Source organism: Cydia splendana, chromosome 1 (genome assembly GCF_910591565.1).
Source record: "Cydia splendana chromosome 1, ilCydSple1.2, whole genome shotgun sequence".
NCBI classification, from domain to species: Eukaryota; Metazoa; Arthropoda; class Insecta; order Lepidoptera; family Tortricidae; genus Cydia; species Cydia splendana.
The window spans coordinates 26305594-26317844 of record NC_085960.1 but is presented as its reverse complement, the minus strand read 5'-3'; the positions used below and the strand labels follow the sequence as shown (position 1 = coordinate 26317844).

Below are 12251 nucleotides of genomic sequence, written 5' to 3'. Positions count from 1 at the left end.
CTGTCTGTAACTATATGAATGTATGTTCACGATGAACTCAAATCAAAACCTACTCAACTGATTTTCATGCGGATTTCAGCTATCAATAGAAAGATTTTTGAGGAAGCTTTAGTTTAGGTGTACAATTTGTTAAGGTTTTGTGTAATCCGTGCGAAGTCAGTGCGGGTAGCTATAGTCAAATATAATAGTTATTATATGTACGTATCGCCAGGAGAGGTGAATGATTACACACACTGCTCGCACAGACCACCTACTAATCGCAAATATAGTATGAATGAATCAATGAGTGAATGTGACTTAAATGTACGATATTAAAAGCCTATAAAAACCCCTTCAAGAAACTTTTTTGCAGTTGATATCAACTTGATATTGGTACGAAATACGGAACCCTAAAAATAATATTAATTTCAAAAATGTCTCAAAAATTGTATTGAACAACTATTTACAACTAATATTGCTCAAAGGTTAACTGGAAGAGATCCCTTAAAGGCATAAGTTCGCCTTTGTACTAATGACGAATGTTATTTTTCCTGTTTTGTTTTGATTTTTGTACAATAAAGTGTTTTACTACTACTACTACTATATTAAAGCAGAAGGAGTTGAAAATAAAGTTCCAGTTAATCCTTGTTTAATATTCGCTGAAAGTTGTTGAGCATTAGACTTTTCTGAGTGAGCACTCTATGTATTTTTTTCTTTATGTGGTTAAATGCACGTAATGATTATTTTTAGATATAATTTTAATTTATATTTTTGTTCGGTAAATAAAACAAAAATATGATATGAAAAGTTTTCTTGATTTCTATTTAAAGTTAATTGTTTTTATATAAAGTACCATTTCTTAAAATATCGGTACCTAATTTGTTAGCACGTTATATAAAAGCAATAAATTCCCGATCAAACTAATCTGCATAGCATTTGCAACGACAACGTGTGTAAATATCATCGTTAATGTCAAAGTTCTATGAAAATATGACGTTTATATTATAATAACACTCCCTCACTTTGTTCTGTTCAAATCGGTGCAAAGTTAGCTTAGACAGACTCTAGTATCTAACAAGGTCACGCCGATGCCACACCGATAGCGCAGAATTTTGGCGGCGGCGGCGGCGCGAAAATTTTGGCGGCGCGGCGCTCATATTTCATATGGAAATGTTTTCTGGGATTAATTATTTTCATTAATTCATTCATTAACCTCGTGCCTTGAAACGGTCGCAACGCTCAATTTTACAGATTTCGAACCACTTGCTACGCTCGTGGTTAAATCATGAAATCTTTCGCTTGTACAGCGATCAATATAAGCATGAGCAAAAAGAATAGATAGTAAGTTACATATGTCTTTGGCATGAGGACTTAACAACAACTTTAACCTCTTGTCGCAAAGTTTTTGGTTACTCTTTGATCAAGTGCAATGAATACCGGTATTAAATACGAAAACCATTACCGGTATACTGAATACCTGTTATTATTGAGGTATTCATGAATACCGGTATTTCATTATGTCAATTAGTGTACAAATAGCGATAAAGACAAAAACGGAATGACAGCAATACCTCTAATGCGAATATAGGTATAACATTTTAACCGGTATTCGTTTGACAGTTTTTATACAGGTATTTAATAAAACCGGTTATACAGTCCCTGATTAAAGCACTAATCCGCACCACACCATTTGCGGTTTGTGAACGTTGTAGTACGACTTGTATGCATATTACGCGCGCTATAAATGGAATTGTTTCCTGGTGGGTCAAAGTCAATTCATATCAATCAATTTCTGATTCGCAGACCCTATCTGCTACTCTTAAAAAAAATAGAAACTCATTTAATATATCCAGAACATTATATACGAGTAGAGTAGGTATACACTAGAGATGCACCGGATATTCGGTTACTATCCGGTATCCGGCCTATCCGGCCAATATTTTAACATCCGGCCAGATACCGGATAGTGGCCTACTATCCGGCCGGATACCAGATAGTAACATTGCTTGATTTCGGAGTAATCAAAATTGGAATAAGTAACAGTCACGGTTATAATCGTACTCGTTTATTATTTTAAAACAATTTAAACTTTGCACTCACTTGCACGCGCACTCATTTCGAACCTAGAAATGAGTCCGCGTGAACGTTCACTACGAAACAGGTCAAAACCTAACACACTAACACTAGTGGCTCTGTGAGCTGTAGACCTCGCGAGCATATCTTATTGGGCACGATGACAATATAGTAAATATAAAAAAAAACAATACGAAAAGTGTAAAAAAAATACAAAAAGTTATATCCCAGCATATAATTACTGGGGATCGAACCCAGACCTTCTGTGCAAACAAAAAAAGCGAACGATTGCAAAATACGCCATGATGGTTCTTACTTAAGGTGACGAAATTTAGCTACTGATTCTCAAGTAAAAACTAAATATCTTATTACCTCCAAAACCAGCGAAATAAAATTTCTGAATTTTTGGCCATTTAATCTGTAAACATGTCTCAAAAAGAATACTCTCTTATGATACCGATACGACTATTTGTTTAAGCGCGAGTTTTCCATTAAAAAAAGAACTCCAAAAACCGGCTCGACAAAAATTTTTTATCGAATCATAGAATTCGGTTACAAAATTTCACCAGAATCGGTTGAGAATTGCGACCTGTAGAGGAGAACATCCGGACATACAAAACTAAATATCTAAATACCGCCTAAACCAGCGATATTTTTTTTCTGCATTTTTTTGCTATTACCTCTGTAAACATGTATCTAAAAGAAAACACTCTTATGATATCGCTACGACTATTTGTTTAGGCGTCAGGTATTACGAACCCGCCATTTTTAAAAATTTCCAAAAACCGGATCGACAATTTTTTTTAATTGGTCATAGAATCTGGTCACAAAATTTCATGAGAATCGGTTAAGAATTGCGACCTGTAGAGGAGAACATCCGGACATACGAAAGCAAATTGCTCGAGTCAAAACGTAGACCTTCGCTACGCTTCGATCAATAATGCGCACCTGAAAAACCGAAATGTTGGTATAGTTCCGCCGGCCGAATATTCGGCGGCCGGATACCGAATATTCGGCCGATGGTCAGGCCGAATATCCGGTATCCGGTATCCGGCCAAACAACTATCCGTTGCATCTCTAGTATACACAGATCACTTAGGTAGGTACCTATCAAAAATTTACTTGAGCCATAGCTTACGGTAATACTTATTCCACCTGTCCAATATCATTGTCCAATGTCATTGCGTGTCTCACTCTCTCATTAAGCAAAATGTGAGACGCAATACACATTGGAGCAATATATTGGACAGATGGAATACCACCCTTAGATATGTCTCAAATGTACACTATAATAAGTTTAAATTCAAAATTCGTTTATGCGAACGATATCTAAGTAACTAAACTTCAAAATACAGGTGGTTGTGCCAGTTGTAATGTGTGTACACACTTACAGACACTTTAATACTATCGCATTCCTTACATGACTCACCCATATTTATATACTTATCCTACTAAATACGGTCGGTTTTACTGTTAAAAAGAGGAAATTGTGAATTTTCATAGTAATTATGGGAATTTTCATAAGATTCTGCTGAGTTGGTCAGCCCGTCGGTTAGGTGACCGGCCCTTAGCATTTATTGCATTTTACTACGAGACCCCGAACACTAGTATAAGGCGAGAGAAAACGTTTTTTGTCGATATACTACAAGAAAATGCCTGCATTTTATATAAAACTGCTACGAACAGTGTGCAAGATTCAGCAAAGTTCGGTAACTGGAGCATATTCGGTGCAGCAGTACCTGTTAACAGGCTCTATTAGAGATAAAGCACGGATTCGTTCCCGCACTGCGCCAGCCCTCACATTTGCATTGCGGCCACAAAACGAGCACTGTTTAACTACCCCGGTAGACTGTTGCACAGTGATATAGGTCAATTAAGTTGACCAAATTAGCATTTTAATTCATTAAAGTCAATGAATGAATGAATGAAAATCTTTATTTCAGGCAACTAATGGCCCATACATAAATACCTTAAAACTAGCATACATATTATATAAAAATATATTTTATAACTAAACTTTAAAAAACTAAACACTACATATCACATTATCAATGAATAGCATACAAAGACTGTATTGAAATGGAAATATTTTTGTGTATGCACAGAATTAGAACTAAACAGATTAACTAGTTGGTGTGTAAGGGTGGTATTCCAGTATTCCTCCTGTCCAATTTCTTGGTCCAATGTGTATTTGTACACACAAACGATAATACAGTAATTTTATACATTTCGCGTTTGCGCTAAAAACGGTAGTTCTGAGTTTTGCAGACTTATTTATGATGTTGGCCCAATGAATAATACAAGTTGCGACTTCGAGCGCCGAACGCAACTTTGTCAAATATCGAAAAACCCGCGAAAATTTCGGTTTTCTTTTAGATTTGGGCTAGGGCTTCCAAATTCCGGACTTCTTTCAATACCGGTATTAATACCGAAACTATCTTCATCAATACCGGGATCCCGGTATTGACTATGAATCGCTTAAATTTTTTGAGTTTTATTAAAAAAAGGCTCACTGTAACACCAGATATTATTTATTTATTTAAACTTAATTGCACAGAACATAGAAATAATGTACAAATGGCGGACTTAATGCCTAATGGCATTCTCTACCAGTCAACCATCGGGTCAAACAGAGACATGTAAAAATGGTGCAAGGAGAACAGAGGAATTTATTAGAACGATGGAAAACAACTGAACAACTAATAATTCTGATAAACTACATATAGAATACACAAATAAAAATACTAGAATATAAATAATTAATATACTACTACATATTTCATACATACTCATAGTATATAATATATAATGATGGACGCTACTTGAACTCTTGTTTCAGCAGATACTTATATGTATGTCCTTAGCTTAGGATATTAAACAATAATCGCCAACTGCAATAATTATAATTTCACCCTCCAGGATGGCAATAATTTTATCTGTTGACTTCACCAGTCACATTTTTAGTTCAACCTTCAACCTAATAAACCAGCCAACTATATTCAAATTTGCCACCAAAAATTCGTTTGCCATACTACAATTCCTTGCTCATTTCTTTCTACTTTTTAATATAATTTTAAGAACGAATTATATTAATATCATATCCTGAACATCAGAATTCATCACCAAATATTTATCTAACGCATACGCACAGATTTTGTTTCAATTAAATGATCTTCTTTAATTAAATGGGCAAGTAATCTTCTCGATACAGCCAAATTAATCATTTTAATGGATTTTAAACGTTATAATCGGCCCATTTTCCTTGTTTTTTAAAATACCGGTATTGAAAAATGCGTATAAATAGACGGGATCCCGGTATTTCGGGATCCCGGGATCCCGGTATTGGAAGCCCTAATTTGGGCGATTATAACCCTAAAGGACTTGTTTTTGATAGTGCCTTCTCAGGACGTTTTTAAAGTGGACTAAATTTGCTACAATACGAGACTAGATTAGATACTGGTGATCCGACCCTTGCGCCTCTCTTTTTGGGGGGTAGGCACGGTACGATCTCAAGCTACCTGGCCAAATCAGCTTTGTTTGACCTTAGGAACAATCGTGCCAAGCTGCATCGCCTGAGACAAAAGTGCATACTCACTGCACTTACTTACCCTACGAATACAATTTCAAAAAATTATAAATTTTGAAAGGTTTTATTTCAGAAACTACTAGATGTACAGAGACAATTCTAGTCTCGTATTGTAGCAAATTTAGTCCACTTTAAAAACGCCCTGAGAAGGCAGTATCAAAAACTAGTCCTTTAGGGTTATAAGTTATAATCGCCCAAATCTAAAAGAAAACCGAAATTTTCGCGGGTTTTTCGATATTTGACAAAGTTGCGTTCGGCGCTCGAAGTCACAAACTTGTATTATTCATTGGGCCAACATCATGAATAAGTCTCCAAAAAATCAGAACTACCGGATTTGACGCAAAAGAGCCAGGTTACAAAATTTGACAAAGTTACTGGATACACGTGTGGTAAATGGCTACCTAACTATCGCAATTGGAAAAGAGAATAGATACATTTAAGTTTATAGGTATTATAAATAAATAAATACATGATATCTTATCTTATACCTTTAAACGAGCAATTCTTGTTTATTTATTTATATGTATGTATATATATTTCGGGGATCTCGGAAACGGCTCTAACGATTTCGATGAAATGGGGGTTTTCGGGGGCGATAAATCGATATAGCTAGGTCTTATCTCTGGGAAAACGCGCATTTTTGAGTTTTTATATGTTTTCCGAGCAAAGCTCGGTCTCCCAGATATTAATTATTTTAAGTAATGGTACTCATATGCACACTATACCTATTATAAGTGTGTATTCCGTTTATTACATTATTGTTACATTTTTAATTTTTCAAATATTTTCATACTATTATTGCCATTATGGCATACAATATAGGTACCCACCTATCTGGCTGGATTCATTCGAAGTTCGAAGCTTACCATTTTCACATTTCACAACCGAAAATAGACCCACGCGACGATAGGTATGTCCTAATTTTTGCTTCTGACATGTCTACGCGAAAAGCTTAATGTGATTGTAATGTAACAACTCCTTATAGCCAAAAACCAGGGCAAATTTTAACATCCGTGTATAAGCGTCGTCGTTGTTGTAAATTGAAGAGCAGGTTAACTTTTTTTATTTTGTCAGTAATCCAGTTAATCGACTAATCGTCCTATGACAACCCTATTTATTATAACTTAAAAACGTTTTAAGCTCATCTACATCCAGCCGCAAAATTGCATGACCTCTTTATGAATTAATTAATTCATAATCTACCTACTTATGTATTTTGCAGCCGGCTGTAACTATCTGGTGATATGTTCCCCTCCCCTTGAGAAAGGCCTAACCGTAATCGCGAGAAAAGAGAATTATGTTACAGGGATGGCATCATCCTTAAAGGGCGGTAAAGTATACAGATACAGAATAGATAAACATAATATGTGGAGTTGTAACAGAAGCTTTATCTCAACTCAACCTCTAGTGGTTTGATATTTCTCTTAATAACAATTTGGAAACGTAAGGTTACTCCGAGTAACTCGTATTTCGTTATACTTACCTAGGTATGGAGTTTCATGTGTGTTCCACGTATTCCGATATAGGTATATCAGATCGTGCAAAGCAGTAAGTAGGATCCATTTAGTTGGTTGTAGATAATAAATATATTTAGTTGCTTTTTAATCTAAAACAATGGCAATAGAAAATTATTGAATAATAAACGGCGGTAGCAGAGGGCCTACCGCGAACCACGTTCGACGTGTTGCCTCTTTGTTGCACTTGTAAATTCGTATGTAAGTGGGACAGGGACGCAACACGTCGAACGTGGTTCGCGGTAGGCCCTCAGTGTGGTTCAGGCGCGCGCCCTTTAATCTGACGTTCCGTATCCCGGATTCCCGGCGTAATACCTAGCCTATCGATGACTTTTCAGAACTAAGTAAGAACCGATCGCATAAAAAAGCCTAAATTTCTATACAAACAACATCACATCTCATGTTTCCACTAAACTGAAAATTAAACAACAGGTTGTTCTAATAATGTATTTGTTTCAGGTTACGCAAACAGTTCAAAGCCATCAGCACGATGTCGCTGCAGGGTCTCCCGCCGCTGCCCAAGAGCCTGAGCGGCTTCACGGAGGGCGAGCCGGAGTCCCCGCCGGCCGCCGTCGTGGACGACGAGAAGCCCCCCACTGATCTCGACTCGCAACTCACCTATTTGAAAAAAGAAATGGTAAGCACATGTTTCTTGTTTTCGTCATTTACGCGCGAGAGAACTTAGCTGTTCAATGTATTTAAGGTGAGAAGCTGTTTGTGTGTAACTGAAAGCATGAGTTCTCCAAAATGGATCGAACGATTAGGTAGCTCACTAGATGGTGTTATTATAATTTTATCACAAGTTTTATAATTTAAAATGAATCGTTCTTTATTAGAAGATACATACTGTATATTTACCTTCCACCAAAGGTTCCCAGGCGTTTTTACTGTCGAGAATCTTCCTCCATAGTTCCTACTTTTGCCTACCCTTGGGTCTAGGAATGCTGAGTGCCTCCTTTTTGGTGCCCTCTTTTTAGTGCCTTCCAGTGTAAAAACTAATGCGTACACAATCTGTGGCACATAACTGACATAACTCCTACTAATAAGACTGGATTTCTTACTTGTCTGAAAGTCTGTAATTTATGTAAAAAATAAGTATATTAGTTTATTATGATTAAAATTAATTAATTGTGATTTAGTGGCTGATCTTAGTAAGTTTATGTCAACACAAATAAAAAGGGAACTACATATCTGGATTTTTTGACTTTGACGACCTGTGCAGAAGCGATAATTTTTAAAGGTGCGTTTTATGAGCAAGGTACCTATAATAATTTTACAAGTTTCCTCTATTGCCGCGTCTGGATATTATTACGGCTTATAAACATTTTGTTTTACACTGGAAGGTACGTATAAACGGAGGATCTTTACATGAATCGTCTTCTTATATGACTCAACTATGAAGTTAATATACAGTTCCCGGTTCTTGGGTAGGTATCATGTTTGTGACTTTGCGTAAGTATTTTATGATTTTATTCACATCCGTATCTTTTTTATTGAATAATTCATGGAAAGATATGCAAACAGATTTATACATGTATTATTTGATTCATAGATCTATTTCCGTACAATGACACCCAAGTAACATTTTAGTCCTATAATTTTAGTTTGTATCGCTAAAAGCTTGTATAGACGTCGTATTAAGGTTTCAGAGGTGACTACCTGTCGTATAAAAGCGTTTGGCAACACCTTTTTACTCTATAGGCTTATACAGCTAATATATTCTATAAGCAATTGATGTAAAGGTTTACTTCATCATTTTATAGGGCCGTTATAGGCGTGTACTATAACAGGTTCAAATATAACCACTATAGAGCAATATTACTGTATAATAGTATTTGGAATCACTTTTATGCAACTAATTTGCGCTATTAAGGTTCCCTGCAAACCACTATAGTTTTGTGTTTTAACAGTGACAAATGAACCCAACTATACAACGATTTTAGGATATAGTGGCTTTAGAGATCACTGCTATAGTACATAATACTTTAGTAGTTTGCGCTATTAGGGTTCCCTGCAAGCCGCTATAGTTTTGTGTTTTAACAGTGACAAAAACCCAACTATACAACGATTTTAGGATATAGTGGCTTTAGAGATCACTGCTATAGTACATAATACTTTAGTAGTTTGCGCTATTAAGGTTCCCTGCAAGCCGCTATAGTTTTGTGTTTTAACAGTGACAAAAACCCAACTATACAACGATTTTAGGATATAGGGGCTTTAGAGATCACTGCTATAGTATATAATACTTTAGTAGTTTGCGCTATTAAGGTTCCCTGCAAGCCGCTATAGTTTTGTGTTTTTACAGTGACAAAAACCCAACTATACAACGATTTCAGGATATAGTGGCTTTAGAGATCACTGCTACAGTACATAATACTTTAGTAGTCATATGAACACTATTATAGAACTGTTTTGCTCTATAGTAGCGTTTTTGGGACATATATTTATAGAGTTAATAAGCGCTTTAGTAGTTTTTAAATCCCTATTATATCTCATAGCTGTAAACGTCACAATGACTCTTTTATATTACAAAACTGTTGTGAAGTGGTTTTCTTTTTTCTTTTAAAAGACAACATCGTTATAGCTGAGTTTTTATGTCTTTTATAAACCGAGTTAGATACATAAAGGTAGAAAACGACTACTTGTAAATGATAAATTTGATCTGTAATGGCTACTTATATCTTGCTTATATAAGTTCAGGCCTAAGCCACATAATGTGGTTCCGTACAAAATATTTTTATATTAATGAATTGACAAAAAAGACCCCAGTGATATTAGTGATTGTAGTTCAGATTTATCATCAATGATTTAATACAGGCATTAAAGAGTTTGTATGTGCAACTGGGTCACAGCAAAATTCTTTTGGAACCCTAATTTTAATCATGATGGCGGTGAATATTTCGTCGTAAGTTCTATAGTTAGCCTATAAAAGCGTCGGATTTACTTCTTGGCTGTATAGTAGTAACTATGGTGAATATCATAATATTTTATTAAATTATTTTATTAAACATAAATAAATAGAGGGGGCATTTAAAATTCCTCATTAACCTAATACTATTCTAACGGTAAAACTTCCGTCCCATATACTTTTTGCACTAAGGACCGAATTATTCGACATCTAAGTGACGCATATTAATATAAAGTCTTTATTTATCACCATTTTACTTAGTACCGTTTTTGTGAAGTAAACACACGCGGTTTTAACCACTCACAACAGTTGATGGAAAACTTGATAGCAAATAAATTCTACTATAGTATAAAAAATCACTATAATAGAATTTCAAATACTACTATAGTATAAAACAAGCACTATAATGGAATCTCAAATGCTACTATAGTATAAATTAACACTATAATGGCGTTACTGACAACAAATTAGCACTAGAGTCATGCATTACATCACTTTTATAGACCTAAAACGTCACGACTGACACTGCTACAGGTCTACTATATCACTGAATGGCACATAAGATGCGCCATTTCGGCTTTATACATCCTTCTTTGGTCTTTTATAGGACCTTAGGTGATATTTAGGAAACGTTCTATCGACTACTATAGTACCACAAATTGTTACTTGGGCATGTACCTAAGTGTTGAGAGAAGTAATGGTTTTATTAAAGAAAAGGCTTGTAGGTTAGGTCCCTATCGCACAAAAATTTTCAATTAGGTAAAAAAGAAGTAGTATTCATACAACAATTACAACATAATCATATAATATGTTCCAAACATTCTGCATTAAAATCTGCACAGAAACATAAATCGTACTCGTACATGGCAACGTGGTCAATCATAGCATTAGCCGTTTACCGTTTTAGTAAATACTTGATGAAAAACTTGCGTATCGTGACACCGAAAATAGAATAACTCCCCTGTTACCTACAGCTCGTACAAATATGGTAACATGACATAAAATAAACACTGACTAAAACATGCACTCGTACAGTCAGCGTCGTATAGTAGGTAGCATCCAAAGTATTCAAATAGTTCGGTACGCTATACAAATTATGTGGTGTACCGAAGCCGAACTATTTGAATACTTTGGATGCTACCTATACTATGTATGTATGTATGTACTTTATTGCACATAAACAGGTTTACATAAAACGGACAAAAACAAAGCAAAAATAAAAATGTTATGTACAAAGGCGAACTTATCCCTAAAAGGGATCTCTTCCAGCTAACCTTTACTATATGACGCTGACTGTGCCTACACAAAGGTAAACAAAGTTCGCTTGAATTGTATCATTTTTATGTGTTTTTTAAGCATAATGTAACACAAAAATTTGGTTCTGCCTGCTTCTCTTCGTCTAACTTAGAGGGGCGGTTTTCATGGTAATAAATAAGCTATGTCCTTCCTTGGGACTCCAATCTCCATACCCTTTTAAATTCTTTCAGTGATTTAAGCATGAAAAGGTAATAGGCAGACAGACAGTTAGTTTCGCAATTATGTATAATATTAGTTAAGTATTGCAGTATGTAATCCTTAAACCAGAATAAAAACCCGCATTATTTATGTATATAATAAACCTCTAAATAACTACATAGTTATCTACGAAAATCCGTTACTCCCAAAACAAGTATCACCGGGTGTTGTAGCAATGCAAGCAATTACAGATTGCAGGCACGTTTGAAAAAACAGACATGATGTTGTACGCATTTTCAAGTTTATCGCCGGCCGCTGGTTCACGGAGTAATGTTCGTTTCGGTTTACGCGTTCCCTTTTACGTGTTTGGCAACTTTGAACATGTGCGTACCGTAGCACCGATATGTTTGTTCTTTATTGCCATCAAAGAATTCGTTTGAACTGTTTATTGGTTAACCAATTTCTTTCATTGGATATAATCAAAAGATAAGATTTAATTTAGTATTAATTAGTGGATTAGTTGACATTTAGACAAAGTGATTGGTTTTTTTTTTCACTAATAGTCCAGATATTTGCATTCAAGCGTCTCTATATTCCCTTATTTGTTTAGTTTCTGTTCTGTTATCAACGAACTACGAGTAGAATAACTAATCTTTTAAAGAGTTACTCGTAACAGTTAACAAATAAATATATTAGTATAAGTGAGTATTTGTAAATTCCTAAAAATTCAAAATGG

General features: G+C 35.2%; 1 protein-coding gene across 2 annotated transcripts in view; it reads left to right on the top strand.

Annotated features, from left to right (window-relative positions):
* Positions 1 to 12251, top strand: part of LOC134797350 (anaphase-promoting complex subunit 11-like) — a 75649-nt gene that overhangs the window by 6977 nt on the left and 56421 nt on the right. Inside the window, exon 2 of one of the 2 annotated variants that reach the window (XM_063769572.1) lies at positions 7612 to 7789. In XM_063769572.1, the coding sequence (XP_063625642.1) occupies positions 7612 to 7789 (178 nt within the window). Of the gene's footprint in view, positions 1 to 7611; positions 7790 to 12251 lie in introns of those variants that run through there. The other variant, XM_063769578.1, reaches the window with a different exon arrangement.